Below are 22,411 nucleotides of genomic sequence, written 5' to 3'. Positions count from 1 at the left end.
TGAGAGCAACGTCAGCATTCAAAAGTGACCAAAACATCAGCCAGGAAGCATAGGAACTGAGAAGTGGTCTGTGGCACCACCTGCAGAATCACTCCTTTTTTGGGGATGTCTTGCTAATTGCCTATAATTTCCACCTTTGTCATATTCCATTTGCACAACAGCATGTGAAATTTATTGTCAATCAGTGTTGCTTCCTAAGTGGACAGTTTGATTTCACAGAAGTGTGATTGACTTGGAGTTACATTGTGTTGTTTAAGTGTTCCCTTTATTTTTTTGAGCAGTGTATTTGACACTACAGTGAAAATTGTTAACTTTGTTAAAGCAAAGCCCCTGAACTCTCGTGTATTTTCTGCACTCTGCAATGATCTGGGCATCGACCAAGTAAGACTTTTACAACATACGCGCTGGTTATCAAAGGGCAAAATATTGATAATTTTTTTYAATTGAGAGACGAGCTTAAAGTTTTCTTTACTGACCATAATTTTCACTTGTCTGACCTCTTGCATGATGACGAGTTTCTCACACGACTGGCCTATCTGTGTATGATTTTTTTGTGTGCAAATGAACTCAAGCTTACGGACAATGTCAAATGTGATATAGCGAAGCACCTGAGTGAGTTGGGTGCGCAATTACGCAGGTACTTTCCCGAAACGGATGACACAAACAACTGGATTTGTTATCCCTTTCATGCCCTGCCTCCAGTCCACTTACCGATATCTGAACAAGAGAGCCTCATCGAAATTGCAACAAGCGGTTCTGTAAAAATTGAATTTAATCAGAAGCCACTGCCAGATTTCTGGATTGGGCTGCGCTCAGAGTATCCTGCATTGGCAAATCGCGCTGTTAAGACACTGATGCCCTTTGCAACCACGTACCTACAGTTGAAGTCGGAAGTTTACATGCACTTAGGTTGGAGTCATTAAAACTKGTTTTTCAACCACTCCACAAATTTCTTGTTAACAAACTATAGTTTTTGCAAGTCGGTTAGGACATCTACTTTGTCCATGAAGCAAGTCATTTTTACATCAATTGTTTACAGACAGATTATTTCACTTATAATTCACTGTATCATAATTCCAGTGGTCAGAAGTTTACATACACTAAGTTGACTGTGCCTTTAAACAGCTTGGAAAATTCCAGAAAATTATGTCATGGTTTTAGAAGCTTCTGCTAGGCCAATTGACATCATTTGAGTCATTTGGAGGTGTACCTGCGGATGTATTTCAAGGCCTACCTTCAAACTCAYTGCGTCTTTGCTTGACATTATGAGAAAATCWAAAGATATCAGCCAAGACCTCAGAAAAAAATGTGTAGACCTCCACAAGTCTGGTTCATCCTTGAGAACAATTTCCAAACCCCTGAAGGTACCACACTCATTTGTACAAACAATAGTACGCAAGTATAAACACCATGGGACCACGCAGCCGTCATACCGCTCAGGAAGGAGACGCGTTCTGTCTCCTAGAGATTAACGTACTTTGGGTCGAAAAGTACAAATCAATCCCAGAACAACAGCAAAGGACCTTGTGAAGATGCTGGAGGAAACAGGTACAAAAGTATCTATATCCACAGTAAAATTAGTCCTATATCGACATAACCTGAAAGGCCGCTCAGCAAGGAAGAAGCCACTGCTCCAAAACCACCATAAAAAAAGCCAGACTACGGTTTGCAACTGCATATGGGGACAAAGATTGTACTTTTTGCAGAAATGTCCTCTGGTCTGATGAAACAAAAATAGAACTGTTTGGCCATAATGACCATCGTTATGTTTGGAGGAAAAAGGGGGKGGCTTGCAAGCCGAAGAACACCATCCCAACCGTGAAGCACAAGGGAGGCAGCATCATGTTGTGGGGGTGCTAATTCTTATAAGATCCTCCCCCCTAAAGTTGTCATCTGAACTTGACATTTTCAGTCAACACTACTGTTATGTTGCTTCAGTTGATTTGACTTCTTGGTTGTGAATTTCTAACACGAAACCCAAACCGGCTTTGAGCGTGCGCCATCGTGCATAGATGTATTTTGTCCCTCCACACCAAACGCGATCATGACACGCAGGTTAAAATATCAAAACAAACTCTGAACCAATTAGATTAATTTGGGGACAGGTCGATAAGCATTAAACATGTATGGCAATTTAGCTAGCTAGCTTGCAGTTGCTAGCTAACTTGTCCTATTTASCTAGCTTGATGTTGCTAGCTTATTTGTTCTGGGATATGAACATTGAGTTGTTATTTTACCTGAAATGCTCACGGTCTTCTACTCTGCCAATTAATCCACACAAAAAGGTCAACCGAATCGTTTCTAGTCATCTCTCCTCCTTCCAGGGTTTTTCTTCTCTTGACTTTATATTGCGATTGGCAACTTTCATAAATGAGGTGCAGTACCGCCACCGACCTCGTTCATCTTTCAGTCACCCACGTGAGTATAACCAATGGCACGTGGGTACCTGCTTCTATAAACCAATGAGGAGATGGGAGAAGCAGGACTTGCGGCGCGATTTGCGTCACAAATAGAACTGACTTCTATTTTAGCCGTTGGCAAAGCGCGAGCAGCGCGAGCAGTGTGGGTGCAATAATTTAATAATATAGATTTCTCAATTTATTTTGTAACACTCGTGCACGCGACGTGAGCTGTGTAGTCAGCCTGTAATGTCATGCAATAAAATGCAAATGAATTACTTAAAAATCATACAATGTGATTTTCTGGATTTTGTTTTAGATTCCGTCTCTCACAGTTGAAGTGTACCTATGATAAAAATTACAGACCTCTACATGCTTTAAGTAGGAAAACCTGCAAAATCGGCAGTGTATCAAATACTTCTTCTCCCCACTGTATATATATATATAGAGAGAGAATCTTGAATTGTAGACCTTTTGTTACGTTACAGCCTTATTCTAAAATGGAATAAATAGTTTTTTCCCCCCTCATCAATTTACACAAAATACCCCATAAAGACAAAGGAAAAACAGGTTTTTGTCCCGAAGCCACRCCTGCGTTATCTTGGCTGTGTGCTTAGGGTCATMGTCCTGTTGAAAGGTGAACCTTTGCCCCAGTCTGAGGTCCTGAGTGCTRTGGAGCAGGTTTTTATCAAGGATCTCTCTGTGWTTTGCTCCGTTCATCTTTAGTTTGATCCTGACTAGTCTCCCGGTCCCTGCTGCTGAAAAAAATCCCCACAGCATAATGCTGCCTCCACCATGCTTCACTGTAGGGATGGTGCCAGGTTTTCTCCAGACATGACGCTTTGCATTCAGGCCGAAAGAGTTCAGTCTTGGTTACATCAGACCAGAGAATGTTGTTTTTTTATGGTCTGAGAGTCCTTTAGATTACTTTTGGCAAACTTCAAGCAGGTTGTCATGTGCCTTTTACGGAGGTGTGCCTTCCGTCTGGCAACTCTAACATAAAGGCCTAATAGCTGGAGTGCTGTAGAGATGCTTGTCCTTCTGGAAGGTTCTCCCATCTCCACAGAGGAAGTCTGGAGCTCTGTTAGAGTGACCATCAGATTCTAGGTCACCTCCCTGACCAAGGTCCTTCTCCCCCGATTGCTCAGTTTGGCCGTGCGGCCAGATCTAGGAAGAGTCTTGTTGTTTCCAAACTTCTTCCATTTAAGAATTATGGAGGCCACTGTGTTCCTGGGGACCTGCAATGCTGCAGAAATGTTTTGGTACCCTTCTGTGCCTCGACAGATCTGGGGAAGATCTGTGCCTCCTGTCTCGGAGCTCTACGGACAATTCCTTCGACCACATGMCTTGGGTTTTGCTCTGACATGCACTGTCAACTGTGGGACCTTGTATAGACAGGTGTGCACCTTTCCAAATCATGTCCAATCAATTGAATTTACCACAGGTGGACTCCAAGGATGATCAATGGAAACAGGATGCACCTGAGCTCAATTTCTAGTCTCATAGCAAAGGGTCTGAATACTTAAGGCATTTTTGTTTTCAATWAAAATTTCTAAAAACCTGTTTTCACTTCGTCATTATGGGGAATTGTGTGTAGATTGAGTTTATTTTTTATTATCCATTTTAGAATAAGGCTGTAACATAATAAAATGTGGAAAAGGGAAAGGGGTCTGAATACTTTCAGAATTCACTGTGTAGTGCACTACAGGCTCTGGTCAAAACTAGTGCACTACATAGGGAATAAAGTGCCAATTTGGAACATCCCTTTTCTGATATAGCTGGTGTCAGCAGAAAACCAGCTGAATCTGTGGAACCAGTGTGAGCTGTGAGGGAAATCTGGAAGAACTGTTGAGTACTGTTGAGATATAAACTGAGGACATTGAGTTGTGATTTTTTCCAGGCATTGGCAAATTTCAAGGCACTCTTGTCGTGAGGAAAGCCAGGAAATGTGATACAGTGTGTGAAGGGCTCTCTCTGTTGGCGGTAAACGTCACACACACATACTGTACTCTACTGTACCTGTGGAGGTTTGTTTAGAGTCAGGGCTGGCAGGGTTGAAAAGAGTCCATAGGGACAGACGGGAATGGAAAGGTGGAAGAGAAGTAGAGGGATAATGATGGAGGGGAGGGGGGGATAGAAGGCTGAGGCATAAAGGTAGAAGATGGAGTAGGGCGTGTGTGTGTAAAGGGAAGATTAGAGTGAGGGAGTTGTGGCAATGGAAAGGTAGAGGATGGGGGTGTGGAGGAAAGGAAGGACAGAGTGAGGGGGGGAAGTGATGGAAAGGTGGAGGGGGGAGGATTGAGAGTGTAGGGGGGCTGAGGGTGAGGGAGGGGTAGGTTTCCTCTTCGAAACTGACTGAACACTCTGCTGTTTGTCCCTACAAGACAAGGCTACGTTCATACACACACTGACGGTTAGTAAGGCATTTAGAGAAAAAAATTATGCTCACACACACACAAGATAAGATGGCGCTGTATCGTATGGTTACAGTCTTGCAGGCTCCGACCGTGAAAGAGGCAGGAGAGCGAGCGTACTGGTGAGACCGAGGTGAAGGGAAAACCGGCCACCACATCAGTCCATTTTAAAGGCCAATGTTCAGTCACCTAATAACAAGATGGATGACATTCGGTCACGTATTTGCCGACAAATAGACATTCGTAATTGCAATATCATCTGTTTCACTAAAACTTTTGGAGGATGGCCTGGTGTCAAGAAGGGCAGCAAAGAAGCCTCTTCTCTCAAGGAAAAACATCAGGGACAGACTGATATTCTGCAAAATGTACAGGGATTGGACTGCTGAGGACTGGGGTAAAGTCATTTTCTCTGATGAATCCCCTTTCCGATTGTTTGGGGCATCCGGAAAAAAGCTTGTCCGGAGAAGACAAGGTGAGGGCTACCATCAGTCCTGTGTCATGCCAACAGTAAGGCATCCTGAGACCATTCATGTGTGGCGTTTCTTCTCAGCCAAGGGAGTGGYCTCACTCACAATTTTGCCTAAGAACACAGCCATGAATAAAGAATGGTACCAACACATCCTCCGAGAGCAACTTCTCCCAACCATCCAGGATCAGTTTGGTGACGAACAATGCATTTTCCAGCATGATGGGGCACCTTGCCATAAGGCAAAATGGATAACTAAGTGGCTCAGGGAACAAAACATTGATATTTTGGGTCTATTTCCAGGAAACTCCCCAGACCTTAATCCCATTGAGAACTTGTGGTCAATCCTCAAGAGGCGGGTGGCCAAACAAAAACCTACAAATTCTGACAAACTCCAAGCATTGATTATGCAAGAATGGGCTGCCATCAGTCAGTATGTGGCCCAGAAGTTAATTGACAGCATGCCATGGCGGATTGCAGAGAWCTTGAAAAAGAAGGGTCAACACTGCAAATATTGACTCTTTACATCAACTTCATGTAATTGTCAATAAAAGCCTATTTCGTGCTGAAATCGTCATATTAAACACCAATGGTATTCACTAAATTGATGGTTGATATTTAGGATAATGTTTTACAGCTTTGTCCTTATTATTATTATAATAGTTATTTCAAATATTTTACATTTGATCAAGGCACACAGATGGCCAGAGATTATTGCAGACACCTGTGATAATCTGAAGTACCTAAAAGGGCCACTTGATGTCATGTGATAGATTACATAAAATCCTTGAAATATAGCAAAATCCTGGTAGTTTACTGGTAAAGTTCAAAAGTTTCAATGAATATAACTTCCCTTTGCAACCCTACCCCTGCACATTGTAGTAACGGTACTGGCACTGCACTGAGCTGTGTATACTATAAGACCTGTTACTGCATTCTCGTGTTTCTTTTCTTTTTTTTCTTCTCTTGCAGTTCACATTTGTTTTATTTCTTATCTTATTACTTCCTTTATTGTGCATTTTTGGGAAAGAGCTCGCAAGTTAAGCATGTCACTGTACTGTATCCTGTGCATGTGACAATACAACTTGAAACACACACACACACACACACACACACACACACACACACACACTGGCCGGTTGTCGGGTGTTTTAAGAAAAACACACACACTCTTTCCCTCTCTGAGTGCACTCTTTGTGTAATGTGTCTCCTGTGCTATGGCGCTGGTCTGAGCTCTCAGCGGGCAGGCACACTCCAGACCTCCACACACACATGGGGTTGGCACGCCTTGCCCAGGAGACAGGGCAGACACTGGGGCATCTGTATGGAAGCAGCCAGTCCTGCTGGAGCCCTGGGCTGGACTTAGTTGACCGAGCGGGCGCACACACAAACTAAACATGGGGCCTTGTGGAGGGTAGAGTTGATTTRTTTCTCAACCAGTGAGAAATAAAATAAAAAAAGCTGGTGGATAGTGGAAATAGTTGGTTTTTATATTGTATTTAAGGGTATGCCACAATTCAAAAAAGGTTAATAACTCATGGTATATTAGCGTATACCAGTATACTAGTACAATGGCAAACATAAGTTAAAGCATGATCCTAAGGTTACTACAAGCTTCACTCAGTTGATCTATGTGGGTGGAGTGGGATGGATTTTTTTGGAGTAGTGGACACCTTTTGGTAACATGATAAAGCAAAAAGAAACGTGTGTCTTTAGATTTTGTGAAAGCAAGGAAGAGTCCCTTTGCGAGTAGTAGCTAGCTGMCAGCCTGTCTAAAAAGCTAGCACGATAGCTAGCCTTTTTAGCTTCCCATGTGAAATATCAGATTTATACTGCCGGTGTAACCTAAAACATTATCCCAGTTTGATATGCTGCTTGTGTATTCATTCCCATATCAGCTAAAAATAGAACGTCATCTTGTTTTGGTCATGGAGTAAAAAAACACATGGCTAGCTAGCTGGCTACAGCAGGTTCTACCATTTCACAATAGCCTGTAATCACTAGTTATTACTTCTAAACAAAATACATTTTTGGGTGGATTCTGCAACACTCCTAATCGTGTGTCTGCATAGAGCTTGTAGTACGTTTAACATGACAGAAGCAGAGGGTGAGACAGGGACATGAGAGCGAGAGAGGCAGAAACGGAGAGAGACACAGAGAGGTAAAGTGAATAACATAATGAGGTAGGTTGGGGTAGTAGCAAATAATCACACTCAATCTTCTAGAATGTTCTTTTAAGCCACTGAGTAAACAAACCGAAGTAATTGTTTTGTAGCCAGAATCCCAGCTGTAAACCAGCGGCAACCCAAAGGGATTTAGCTGCGGCCCACCACTGGTTCTCCAATCCAACATTTGGTAAACACTGGTGTTAGAATAAGAGAATGACTTTGTTAGTGGAACATGGCGTGCTTGAAACAGGCTAACGCTAAAGGGATAGTAAGATAAGAAGAGCCGATGGGATATATTTTCATACTACAGAAATTACCATATAATCTGAGTGATTTAATTACAAACTTTTATTCAACAATGTTAAATATAAAGAGGCAACTTTTTATTGTTTTACTTATTTTTTAACATAGTTGACTAAAAGCCTCCTTATAATGCACATTATTGAAGAGAAGTTTCAAATGATCACCCCGCTCAGGTTATAATGACGTTTATTATATTTTTGGGACATTGCACAGTGCTTTTGCACTACATCTAAAGCATAGGATCACAGAGATTTTGGCTATACGTGTCTTTATTTGAAAATTCACATCAACAAATACCTGTTATGTTATTAATTTCTTCCCATCATATCTAGTACAGCCACAACATTGTGAACTAGTATCCTTGTAGCGGTAAAACATAAGATTCTAACACCATATGCTTCTCTACCCTACTGTTACTGGGTGGATTGGGTTGTTGACATGTTTTGAACAGAAACAGCCTCATTGGCTCCCACGTTCTGAGGCAGGAATCCATCCAATATTACATGGAATCCAATAATGCTGTATTTCATATCCTCAAGACCTGTGGATCTAAGCCCTGAATCCCCAGGGGATATATCAGGGCTGGGATGCCAGGGAGAGGCTCTCCGTCCTGGGGTAGAATTCCTCTGAGCCCCCATGGAGGGGGCCGGTTGGTGGGAACACAATTGAGCCCTTCAGCTACAAGTAGGCTCTGGCTTTTTTTTGAGGACTTGACTCCCTATGGTACCCCTTCACCAGCCCCTCTCTCCTCCTACCCCCAGTCCTGGCTTCCAGGCATCCTCCCACTCAACGGTGATCAGGTTAGAGATTAACCTATAAGGGTAATTATGTTAAATGTGTGCTACATGATCCTAAACATGACCCTGCCTCTCACCCCCCATGCCTCTCTCCCCTTCCCTTTCCCCCTCACAGTGCCTGGCCTACTGAGGGGTGAGTTTCACCAGTCCCCTCTTCTCATAGACGCCCCCCTCCATGGTCACGCACTAGGATGTTTTCTCGTTCCCCTACTCTGGGTACTACCGGGGGGGTTATCTGGTGTGTGTGTGTTTTTTTTTTTTTAATGTGTGTGTTTTTGTGTATGTATGCCTGTCAGTGGATGCTCCTCAGAGGAGGAAGGGGATGACTATCCTCCTCAGTGAATACAATGTTTCCTTTTTAGATAAAACTATACTAAATATATTAATGTCACCAAATAATTGATTAAAACACACTGTTTTGCAATGAAGGTCTACATTAGCCTCAACAGCACTCTGTGGGGTAGCACTATGGTGTTAGCCGGAGGACACATTAACCTATCAGAGCTTTTGCAGTATGAACTGACATGTTGTTGACCCAATCAAAGTATCAGAGAATGAATCTAGTACTGAAAGCATAAGCTACAGCTAGCGAGCACTGCAGTGCATAACATGTGGTGAGTAGTTGAATCAAAGACAGAGAAAGACAATAGTTGAACAGTTTTAAACAAATACATTTCTTCAAAACTGAAGGAGAGGAGAGAGACAGAGCTAGCTATATTTTGTTGTATTTTTTTACTTTCACTTACCTAGCTAGCTGATGCAGTTAACAAATTTAGCCTACTCAAACACCTGGCTCAAACAGAGAGGGATGCTATGTTAGCTGGCTATGGCTATCCAACACTGGAACTCTTCCATGGTAAACTTTTGTTTTTTAAATGTATTTTTAAATGTAAAAAAATACAACAAAATATAGCTAGCTCTGTCTCTCTCCTCTCCTTCAGTTTTGAAGAAATGTATTTGCTTAAAACTGTTCAACTATTGAACTATTCAACTTTCTCTGTCTTCGCCTGGTCAGAGACAGCTGTTGTATGGTGCACTGAAGTCCACAAGCGAAGGAAAAATGTGAGAGGAGGAGAACACGTAGATTCGAAAAGGAATTATTCAACTAGCAAATAATCATGCTGATTGTATGTGGCTGTGATGGAAGTCAACTGTGTTTGCTGTGTTCAGGGGTGTATTCATTCTGCCGATTCTTAAACGAAGGCAAACGGAACGAAACAGGGATTAACATACCTGAATTTGTCCAAAAGAAACTCTTGTTTGCAACTGTTGAACTAATGATTATGCCTTAGATCAGCTAGATGCAGGCAAGAGTGTACAAGACGGTATTGAATGGGTCACTGTGTGGATTACAATATATTTTTTAGATGTAGCAACCTCATGAATGGGTATAGGGGAAATGTTTGTATCATGTAGTAGCCTAAACCTATCAATGTTACATTGAACTGGGTGAATGGAAAATTAATTATAGCTCATCTTTAACAGCACCGACCGCCACTGATACCTGTGTATCCCTGTGTATGTGTGTGTGTGTCTCTGTGAGTTTCATAGTGTACACACATAGGGAAAAGTCATCAGCAACTGAATGAACAGTCTCCATGTGGGCGTTTAGGCCTACTCAGCTCCGAACGTGGGCTGACAAATACCTTTTACAGATACCATTATCATTTGTTGGTGATGTGGACACCAAGGAACATGAACCTTTCGACCCGCTCCACTACAGCCCTGCCAATGTCAATGGGGGCCTGTTCGGCTCACCTTTTGCTGTAGTCCACGATCAGCTCCTTTGTCTTGTTCACATTGGTTGTTGTCCTGGCACCACACCACAGGTCTCTGACCTCCCTATAGGCTGTATCATCGTTGTCGGTAATCAGGCCAACCTTTGTTGTGACGTCAGCAAACGTAATGATGGTGTTTGATTTGTGTTTGGCTACGCAGTTGTGGGTGGAAAGGGAGTACAGGAGGGGACTAAGCACGCACACCTGYGGGTCCCAGTGTTGAGGATCAGTGTGGCAMATGTGTTGTTGCTTACCCTTACCACCTGGGGGCAGCCGGTCAGGAAGTCCAGGATCCGATAGTCATCCGGAACAGCTGGTGCTCTCATGTACGCTTCAGTGTTGCCTCGAAGCGAGCATAAAAGGCTTGTCTGGTAGGCTAGCGTCACTGGGCAGCTCTCAGCTGGGTTTTCCTTTGTAGTCCTTAATAGTTTGCAAACCATGCCATTTCCGACGAACGTCACAGCTGGTGTAGTAGGATTCAATKTTAGTCCTGTATTGATGCTTTGCTTATGGTTCGTCTGAGGGCATAGTGGGATTTCTTATAGGTGTCCGGATTAGTGTCCCGCTGCTTGAAAGCGGCAGCTCTAGCCTTTAGCTCGGTGCGGATGTTGCCTGTAATGGCTTCTGGTTAGGGTATGTACGTACGGTCACTGTGGGGATGACATTGTTGATACACTTATTGATGAAGCCGGTGACTGAGGTGGTATACTCCTCAATGCCATTGGATGAATCCCTGAACATATTCCAGTCTGTGCTAGCAAGACAGACCTCTGGTTGAGATATGTACGCACGGTCACTGTGGGGATGACGTCGTCGATGRACTTATTTTTTTATTTWTTTTTATTTTATTTAACCAGGTTGGCCAGTTGAGAACAAGTTCTCATTTACAACTGCGACTTGGCCAAGATAAAGCAAAGCAGTGTGACACAAACAACAACACAGAGTTACACATAAACAAACGTACATAGGCATTGAGTGACGATGAGAGAGGTTTTACGTCCAGTTTGAGGTGAGTAATCGCTGTTCTGATATCCAGAAGCTATTTTTGGTCATGAGAGACAGTAGCAGCAACATTATGTAAAAAATAAGTTACAAACAATGTGGGGGGGGGAAAAGCACAGTTGGCTAGGAGCCCCTTAAACGGGGAGGGGGCTGCTAAACCATTTACTTGTGGAATGTTACCGAATAACAATGCTGCGGGTAAATGGTTCAGCAGTCTTTCCAATAAATTGGAATGGGCTATCAGCAGGACAATAGACTCGAGTTTAGCAACTTTAAAATATTAATTTGTGAGGCATGTCACGTTCCTCATCTCTTTGCATAGCCCACCATATGCACTGTTTTCTAACCACATCTGGATGGATCTGTAACAAATTACTATGGGAATACATGTCCCTGAATGATAGAGATATTGCAATAAAGTAGGCTAATGTAATTTAAGTAAAGAAATTGTTTCTTACACCCAAAACACCCAAAGTCATCCAATTTGTTATACTAGGATTTTTAGCAATAGCCTACCCACATCTGGTCAACTATTTCAGCACCGTTTTGCGCTGCTTTGAGACAAGCTTGGGGACTGGTCTTGATAAATCAATCAGAATTTTTATCTTTGTTTGGATACTGGTTAGCCTACAATTAGGCTGTGGAAATGTTTTGATTATTTTGCTCTTCATTCGCAGTCGCTTGGTAGTCTTAGGCCTACTCCCGACCAGGCACGTGGTACAGTGCCATATTTTCCTAAAGAAAACCCTGAGGCCTACCTAGGCTAATGTAAAATGCATTTTTGTTGTCACATGAGCCGAATAAAACAGGTGTTGACCTTGCCGTGAAATGCTTACTTACAAGCCCTTAACCAACAATGGAGTTCAAGAAAGAGTTAAGATGCATTAAATGCATTAGTGAATTCAATCGCTTTAGCCGACATGTTGGGGTTTACTCATTGTTTAATTATTCAAGGCTCCCTTTGTTATTTCGTTTTATATCTAAAATGCTTGACTGTATTTAAAGACATGGATGTTGTGTGACGACATGTACAAATGAATGAATTATTGATTGATATACTGTATATTGAAGTAGGCCTTCATGCCAATAAGTAAGTTACACTTAAACAGCTACAGTAAATAGGACTCTTAGGCCAACAGCTCCATGTCATTTCAATAACTTCATTTCAATAAGAACCTTGAACCCACATGTCCCTGAATTTACCGAAAWATGTMTATTTTAGCAGTAGGCCTACATTAAGATAAATATCATAAAAAGACATAACTTACTGGTCATTTCATCCTCAAAGCGCCGTGAAGGTCTGCTGCGCAGTATCCATATTAACAGTAGAAGCCGGGACTCAACGAGTAGCCTACCAATAACCGCCAGTCTAATAAATCAATGTAATATACACAATCARAAAGAAATACCTTCATATTTTATTTAGGAAGGTCATGCATATCTCTGTGCTATAGTAGCTGAGGCTATGGTTGCTCCATGTCAATGAAATTAATTAACTTGTTATGCTCTTTCAGATAGGTTATAGCAATCAAAATGTCTGGCCTGCATGGGCCTCTGTGGGATTATTTTGGAGAGTAAGCAAGTGCCAACAAGCTTCATAAAGACACCCTCAAAGATGCCTTCTGGTGGTTTCAACGAGAATTAACGGCAACAATGACAGTAAAATACTATGACATCATGCACTGTAACATGCTGTACCCACCTGTAACCCACCTAAATCCATATTAATAAAGTTTTTAAAAAACCAGTGTCTCTCTAGCCAACACTCTCAAGATGGAATCAAAGGAATAGTGGGAAGTTGGAACCCACCAGTGAGACCTGACTCCTCACCTACCATTTGTTGGTTGAATTATCTCAATAACCATGAAGCAGCCCAGTGGCTACATTGACCCTGGTGATTGGTGTAGCCTCACTGCACTTAGTACTCCCATTCCCTGGCTATCACGCTGACCCAAACCAAACTGTGCTGGCTCAGATATTTTCTTTTCACTTTGTCCTATTCAGCATAGTTCCAGCAACTATATGACGGATGTGTGTAAACAGGCCAACTCAGTACAGCTTAGTTTGGCACCACTCAGTTCAGCTCAGTAGTGTGAAAAGCCCTCCAGTCATTGTCTGACGAGTCCATTAAGTGCAAACGTCATTAGTGATTAATGATTGTTTAGACTGGGTTGGTCTGGCTGTGCTTACTGGTAATGGCACTACTAATCGGTTAAGAAAAGAAAATAATGTCATGGGTTAAGGAAAGAAAGGGGGAAATCCTTTGCTGGATGACGTAGCCTAGGGGGCCAATGCTGAGTATTGCTGTGGTGGTAGATGGTTCACCCGATACTGTGTGGTGTGTTTGTTTGTTTGTTTTATGTGTGTGTGTGTGTGTTTTATGAACGTGTGTGTGTGTGTGGACATTTAGCTGTGTGCGTGTGTGTTATTTATGTATCTACTGCTCACACACTTCAACCTATATGTAGAGTTGAAGTCGGAAGTTGACATACACTTAGGTTGGAGTCATTAACTCGTTTTTCAACCACTTCAAAAATGTCTTGTTAACAAACTATAGTTTTGGCAAGTTGGTTAGGACATCTACTGTGTGCATGACACAAGTAATTTTTCCAACAATTGTTTACAGACAGATTATTTCACTTATGATTCACTGTATCACAATTCCGGTGGGTCAGAAGTTTACATACACTAAGTTGACTGTGCCTTTAAACAGCTTGGAAAATTCCAGAAAATGATGTCATGGCTTTAGAAGCTTTAGATAGTCTAATTGACATCATTTGAGTCAATTAGAGGTGTACCTGTGGATGTATTTCAAGGCTAACCTTCACACTCAGTGCCTCTTTGCTTGACATCATGGTGAAAATCAAAAGAAATCAGCCAAATAATTGTAGACCTCCACAAGTCTGGTTCATCCTTGGGAGTAATTGCCAAACGCCTGAAGGTACCACGTTCATCTGTACAAACAAGGGTACGCAAGTATAAACACCATGGGACCACGCAGCCGTCATACCGCTCAGGAAGCAGATGCGTTCTGCCTCCTAGAGATGAATGTACTTTGGTGCGAAAAGTGCAGATCAATCCCAGAACAACAGAAAAGGACCTTGTGAAGATGCTGGAGGAAATGGGTACAAAAGTATGTATAACCACAGTAAAATGAGTCCTATATCAACATAACCTGAAAGGCCGCTCAGCAAGGAAGAAGCCACTGCTCCAAAACCYCCATAAAAAAGCTTGACTACGGTTTGCAACTGCACATGGGGACAAAGATCGTACTTTTTGCAGAAATGTCCTCTGGTCCGATGAAAGGGGGAGGCTTGCAAGCCGAAGAACACCATCCCAACCGTGAAGCATGGGGGTGGCAGCTTTTTCATGTTGTGGGGGTGCTTTGCTGCAGGAGGGACTGGTGCACTTCACAAAATAGATGGCATCAGGAGGTAGGAAAATGATGTGGATATATTGAAGCAACATCTCAAGACATCAGTCAGGAAGTTGAAGCTTGGTCGCAAATGGGTCTTCCAAATGGACAATGACACCAAGCATACTTCCAAAGTTGTGGCAAAATGTCTTAAGGACAACAAAGTCAAGGTATTGGACTSMCCATCACAAAGCCCTGACCTCAACCCTATAGAAAATTTGTGGGCTGAACTGAAAAAGCGTGTGCAAGCAAGGAGGCCTACAAACCTGACACAGTTACACCAGCTCTGTTAGGAGAAATGGGCCAAAATTCAAAAATGTGTAAAAAACAGTTTTTTCTTTCTCATTATGTGGTATTGTGAGTAGATTGATGAGGAAAAAACATAACTTAATACATTTTAGACTAAGGCAGTAACATAACAAAATGTGGGAAAAGTCATGTGATCTGAATACTTTCCAAATGCACTGTATAATTTCACCGAATGGCTAATATTGTCACTCATCACACTATTCTTGATTTAATCTTGTCTTTACCTATACTAAATAATATATGTGCAACAAAAAAAATTGATTTAGAATGGACCGTTATTACACACCTGTCTCGAGACAGGGGCTGTGGGGAAAAAAATTTGAATCGCGAATGCAGGATGCTTTTACTGTTGTTAATTTTTTTWAACATTTTTTATTTAACCTTTTAACTAGGCATTTCAGTTAAGAAAAAAACATATTATTTTACAATGACGGCCTACCCCCCCGGCCAAACTCTTCCCAATTGTGRGCCGCCCTATGGGACTCCTGATCACGGCCGGGTGTGATACAGCCCGGGATCGAACCAGGGTTTGTTGTGATGCCTCTAGCACTCAGATGCAGTGCCATAGACTGCTGCGCCACAATTTTCATGCCAGCCAGGTATGCTATACTTCTGTTGTAAAGATAAACAATGTGCTTAATATTAGGAAAGTTGAGAAATAAATATCGTAGGCCTAGTCGATAGAAAGCTGATGGGATCCTCCTCTTTTTAGTAGAGGCCGTCGCTCTGTTTCCTCGCGCAATTGCATAACCTATAGAAATGTTGCGCAACATGAGCTTATGGGCTCTCATGAAGTGTTCGATTAGATTTTCGATTACATTTGCATTGATGTCATAGTAATTAGAGGTACAATATATTGCTGAAAACCAGGCAGTTAGCAAGTTTGGTAGGCTGCTAATGACCATCAGCAGCATCAGAGCTTGGAGAAGCCTAGTTACCTTGACTAAACTTTCACATGGAATTTGACTGCCTTCATGACTCGTGTCCGCCGGTGTGGCGGTAATACGGTCACCGCAACAGCCCTAATCTCACCTTCACCCTCACCATCTCCCTCCCTATGTCTCTTTCCTAGGTGACCTGGTGTCCAGAGCCATGCACCACATGCAGCGGTTGAGCTCCGTACGCCCGGGGCTCAGCCCGGCCCGCCACACCCGGCCCCAACAGATTGTCTCCTGGTTGCCCGACGCCCTACACACCCTCTACTACTTCCTCCGCTGCCCACAGATGGAGTCCATGGAGAACCCCAACTTAGACCCACCCAGGATGGCCCTCAGCAAGGAGAGGTAAGAGTTAGAATATGGAGAATGGATGTTTATACACACACACACGCACACACACAGAGACAGACAGTTCATACACACACTCTCTCTCTCTTTCTCTCTCTCTCTCTCTCTCTCTCTCTCTCTCAGATAAACACCATCAAAAAGTTAGGGACATTTCAAAACAGATCTATCTACAGTTGAAGTCGAAAGTGTACATACACTTAGGTTGGAGTCATTAAAACTTGTTTTTCAACCACTCCACAAATTTCTTGTTAATGATGTTATGGCTTTAGAAGCTTCTGTTAGGCTAATTGACATCAATTGGAGGTGTACCTGTGGATGTATTTCAAGGCCTACCTTGAATTGTAGACCTCCACAAGTCTGGTTCATCCTTGGGAGCAATTTCCAAACGCATGAAAGTACCATGTTCATCTGTACAAACAATGGTACGCAAGTATAAACACCATGGGACCACGCAGCCATCATACCACTCAGGAAGGAGACGCTTTCTGTCTCCTAGAGATAAACGTACTTTGGTGCGAAAAGTGCAAATCAATCCCAGAACAGCAGCAAAGGACCTTGTGAAGATGCTGGAGGAAACAGGTACAAAAGTATCTATATCAAACAGTAAAAGAGTCCTAAATCGACATAATCTGAAAGGCCGCTCAGAAAGGAAGAAGCCACTGCTCCAAAACCGCTATAAAAAAGACAGACTACGGTTTGCAACTGCACATGGGGACAAAGATCGTACTTTTTGGAGAAATGTCCTCTGGTCTGATGAAACAAAAATAGAACTGTTTGGCCATAATGACCATCGTTATGTTTGGAGGAAGAAGGGGGAGGCTTGCAAGCCGAAGAACACCATCCCAACCATGAAGCGCAGTGGTGGCAGCATCATGTTGTGGGGGTGCTTTGCTGCAGGAGGGACTGGTGCACTTCACAAAATAGATGGCATCATGAGGGAAGGAAAATTATGTAGATATATTGAAGCAACATCTCAAGACATCAGTCAGGAAGTTAAAGCTTGGTCACAAATGAGTCTTCAAAATGTACAATGACCCCCAAGCATACTTCCAAAGTTGTGAAAAATGGCTTAAAGACAACACAGTCAAGGTATTAGAGTGGCCATCACAAAGCCCTGACCTCAATCCGATAGACAATTTGTGGGCAGAACTGAAAAAGCTTGTGCTAGCAAGGAGGCCTACAAACCTGACTCCGTTACACCAGCTCTGTCAGGAGGAATGCGCCAAAATTCACCCAACTTATTGTGGGAAGCTTGTTAAACAATTTAAAGGCAATGCTACCAAATACTAATTGAGTGTTTGTAAACTTCTGACCCACTGAGAATGTAATGAATGAAATAAAAGCTGAAATAAATAATGCTCTCTGCTATTATTCTGACATTTCACATTCTTAAAATAAAGTGGCGATCCTAACTGACCTAAAACAGAGATTTCTTGCTAAGATTAAATATTAGGAATTGTGAAAAGCTGAGTTTAATTGTATTTGGCTAAGGTGTATGTCAACTTCCGACTTCAACTGTAGATGCAGAAATACACAAATAAACATGTGACTGTGACTGACACTGTTTAATTAAGAACTGAGAATATGCGAAGTTGGCTAACCACGGATCTTTCTTACACAGCTCACATTCGCAAAGTACAGCACTTTTTTAAAGAGCTCTTATCAACTTGTCACGAACTTCCTGTGAACCCCTCCTCTTCCCACCAACCGTTCACAACGGAGTCTACAAGGTTCTTATTCGGGTGCTAATGCTAGGTGGGGGGGGACAGGTAGTTGTTACAGGTGTAAATGTTAGTCTTGGAGAACTGTGGACTATTTGAAAGATGTGAATAAGAGAAAGTGTTAGTGTATTTTAAGAGGTACTAATGGGTTTTAACCATGTCAGTGGCTCTTTTCATCTCTTATGGCTGGCTTCCCGGCTTTGAAGTTGAGGTCAAGGTAATTGTATGTTTTTAGACATAGTTATCTCATTGGTAGTGTCTTAGTTTATTGGTAGTGTCTGAACAGTTGTAGGCCTATAGTTGATTTGTGAGAGATTAGAGGTTCCATGACAATGTTAATGAACTGAATGGTGTGTGCTCATTAGACATTACTCATCTGGTTTTGCCTCAGGACTCAAATTTTAAACCTGGTTGTCTCAGTCACGACCCAATATCACACTGCGGGGAAAAAACCCAGCCAAAATGCAATCTGGGTAACTATTTTTAATGCTATATTGATTGTAAATGTAGCAAGTATATGACAAGAGAACACCTTTTTTTTAAATTAAGATTGCTAGTAAGCTCACTGGTTTAAGACCACAAAATCAACCAAAATGTGCTGAATAAATACTGTGATTGAAGAAAGATAGTTTTCAGAGATTAAATAAGTAAATGTAGGCATTTTCTACACACTTTCTACCTGGTTTTAGTCATTTAGCTTCAGACTAAATAAATAAAAATAAGAGAATCCCTGCTCCAATAACCCCTGTAGAGCAGTGGTTCGCTCTGCAAGTTACTGCTTGTGTTGTACGTATGCCACTGAAAACAGGGCGTGGACTAGGACTGACTCACTCCTGATTCCACTATTTCCTGTCCTCCAGTAAGATGTGATAAAAGGCTGTATAAATATCAGCTGACGTAGCTCATGTGGTCATTATGAAACTACACGTCGGTTCCCTTAGGTTGGTTCTCCAGGGTTCATGGATATGTTATGGAAGTAATTGGTGAAATTAGAAGACTATGTTTTTGAACCTGATATATTTTAGGGAGGGGTGTGGTGTGTTGTGTTTGTGTGTGTGTGTGTGGTGTGTGTGTGTGTGTGTGTGTGTGTGTGGCATTTTCTCCTGTAAAGATTAGGAAAATAATAGTAAAAATACCATTCAATGTGCAGATAAATAGTTAAGCAGTTAGATTAAACAATTCCTTAGTAAAATAAATGTTTTATATTGAAACATGTATGGAAACAGGTAAATGAACACTCCTCAGTTAGCAGACTCAAGCAAGCTAAACCCACATGGTAGCATGTGGGTTTAGTTAAAATTGTGTTAAAATTGTTAAAATTGTTAACAAGTTAGAAATGATTTAAACACACTTTGCTAGTGTGTAGGCTACTATTTACTAATTAACAAAAAGGCATGTATGTCATATTAAATATATTCACTCCACCCAGTATTGTAATCAAAACTTACCAGAAAGCATGTAGTCCTTGGCTCAGACAGTATAGTAGTGTGGGCTCAATAGCATCCATTGAATTGGGGATAGTTTAGCCAAAATATGCCACAAGACCGAGAATTGCCTTATGTGTATCCCACTAAAAAGGTTCACTGTTATAAGCTAACTTTTTTGATGACTTTAAGCAAAATTCCCCAAAATCCCTGGCTTAACATCCCATGGAGAAATTTCCGGAAGAATTTCGGAATTTTCCCGGAAAGTTTGCAACCCTAGACACATCTCAACATCAACTGTTCAGATGAGACTGCTTGAATCAGGCCTTCATGGTCGAATTTCTGCAAAGAAACCACTACTAAATGACACCAATAATAAGAAGAGACTTCCTTGGGCCAAGAAACACGAACAATTAACATTAGACCGGTGGAAATCTGTCTTTTTGGTCTGTCCAAATTGGAACGTTTTGGTTCCAACCGCTGTGTCTTTGTGAGATGCAGAGTAGGTCAACGGATGATCTCCGCATGTGTGGTTCCCACCGTGAAGCATGGAGGAGGAGGTGTGATGGTGTGGGGGTGCTTTGCTGGTGACACTGTCAGTGATTTATTCAATTCAAGGGAAACTTAACCAGCATGGCTACCACAGCATTCTGCATTGATATGCCATCCCATCTGGTTTGCGCCTAGTGGGTCTATCATTTGTTTTTCAACAGGACAATGACCCAAAACACACCTCTAGGCTATTTAAGGGCAATTTGACCAAGAAGGAGATTGATGGAGTGCTGCATCAGATGACCTGGCCTCCACAATCACCCATCCTCAACCCAATTGAGATGGTTTGGGATTAGTTGGACCGCAGAGTGAAGGAAAAGCAGCCAACATGTGTTCAGCAAATGTGGGAACTTCTTCAAGACTGTTGGAAAAGCATTCCACGTGAAGCTGATTGCGAGAATGCCAAGAGTGTGCAAAGCTGTCATCAAGGCAAAGTTTGGCTACTTTGAAGAATCTCAAATATATATGATATTTGGATTTGTTTAACACTTTTTTTGGTTACTACATGATTCCATATGTGTTATTTCATAGTTTTGATGTCTTCACTATTATTCTACAATGTAGAAAATAGTAAAATTAAAGAAAAACACCTTGAATGAGTAGGTGTGTCAACGTTTGACTGGGACTGTACGTACAAGTTTCCTCCTAGGTCTTCCTGTGTGTGTGTGTGGTGTGTGTGTGTGTGGTGTGTGTGGTGTGTGTGTGTGTGTGTGTGTGTGTGTGTGTGTGTGTGGTGTGTGTGGTGTGTGTGTGTGTGTTTGTGTGTGTGTGTGGTGTGTGGTGTGTGTGTGTGTGTGTAAAAAGTTCAGGAGAAATGTCTCCTGTATGTTCAAGGGCGAATGACACACTTAAGAGTGAGGTATGTAGGCTGTGTAAAGGTATCTATGCACTCTTGCATACAAAGTGGATGCTGCTCTCACTCACTAGTCTAGTTTTTAGGCATGTCAATTCCGAGTGGCTCACACTGGTTGAATCAATGTTGTTTTGACATCATTTCAATACAATTTTGCTGAACCAACGTGGAATAGATGTTGACTTGATGTCTGTGCCCAGTGGGCTGTGTGTGTTTTTTATTTGAGTTTATGATTGTATATGCATCCAAGGGAGTGTTTGGTTATGGTAGGAGCGGCACTGTGTGTGGTGCGCTTCCTGAGTAGGGTTGCAAAGCGAGAGTATATTACTGGAAACTTTATACATTTACCAGGAAACTACCAGAATTTTGGTATCTCAAGGATTTTATGCAATATATCACAAGACATCTAGTGGCTCTTTTGGGTACTTCAGATTATCACAGGTGTCTGAAAGCTGTAAAACATTATCCTAAAATAAAACCATCAACTTGGTGAATACCATTGGTGTTTAGTATGTCAGCATGAAATCTCCTTTTAAGGTTATTTTTTTCTTTTTACAAACTTGTATTTATTTACTATGTCAATATGTATTTACATTTACATTTACATTTAAGTCATTTAGCAGACGCTCTTATCCAGAGCGACTTACAAATTGGTGCATTCACCTTATGACCTCCAGTGGAACAGCCACTTTACAATAGTGCATCTAAATCTTTTAAGGGGGGGGGGGGTGAGAAGGATTACTTTATCCTATCCTAGGTATTCCTTAAAGAGGTGGGTGTCAGGTGTCTCCGGAAGGTGGTGATTGACTCCGCTGTCCTGGCGTCGTGAGGGAGTTTGTTCCACCATTGGGGGCCAGAGCAGCGAACAGTTTTGACTGGGCTGAGCGGGAACTGTACTTCCTCAGTGGTAGGGAGGCGAGCAGGCCAGAGGTGGATGAACGCAGTGCCCTTGTTTGGGTGTAGGGCCTGATCAGAGCCTGGAGGTACTGAGGTGCCGTCCCCTCACAGCTCCGTAGGCAAGCACCATGGTCTTGTAGCGGATGCGAGCTTCAACTGGAAGCCAGTGGAGAGAGCGGAGGAGCGGGGTGACGTGAGAGAACTTGGGAAGGTTGAACACCAGACGGGCTGCGGCGTTCTGGATGAGTTGTAGGGGTTTAATGGCACAGGCAGGGAGCCCAGCCAACAGCGAGTTGCAGTAATCCAGACGGGAGATGACAAGTGCCTGGATTAGGACCTGCGCCGCTTCCTGTGTGAGGCAGGGTCGTACCTGCGGATGTTGTAGAGCATGAACCTACAGGAACGGGCCACCGCCTTGATGTTAGTTGAGAACGACAGGGTGTTGTCCAGGATCACGCCAAGGTTCTTAGCGCTCTGGGAGGAGGACACAATGGAGTTGTCAACCGTGATGGCGAGATCATGGAACGGGCAGTCCTCCCCGGAGGAAGAGCAGCTCCGTCTTGCCGAGGTTCAGCTTGAGGTGGTGATCCGTCATCCACACTGATATTGTCTGGCAGAAGGCAGAGA

General features: G+C 42.5%; 1 protein-coding gene across 1 annotated transcript in view; it reads left to right on the top strand.

Moving 5' to 3' along the window:
- The window catches only part of abtb2b (ankyrin repeat and BTB (POZ) domain containing 2b), a 140,585-nt gene that overhangs the window by 82,573 nt on the left and 35,601 nt on the right, over nt 1-22,411 (top strand). The window contains exon 3 of the mRNA XM_070442821.1: nt 16,124-16,334. Within this exon, the coding sequence (XP_070298922.1) occupies nt 16,124-16,334 (211 nt within the window). The remainder of the gene's footprint in view (nt 1-16,123; nt 16,335-22,411) is intronic.

The sequence above is a fragment of the Salvelinus sp. IW2-2015 genome, linkage group LG4q.1:29 (assembly GCF_002910315.2).
Source record: "Salvelinus sp. IW2-2015 linkage group LG4q.1:29, ASM291031v2, whole genome shotgun sequence".
NCBI lineage: Eukaryota > Metazoa > Chordata > Actinopteri > Salmoniformes > Salmonidae > Salvelinus > Salvelinus sp. IW2-2015.
Note: the sequence above shows the minus strand (reverse complement) of the source record. Positions and strands in the feature narration are given on the sequence as shown.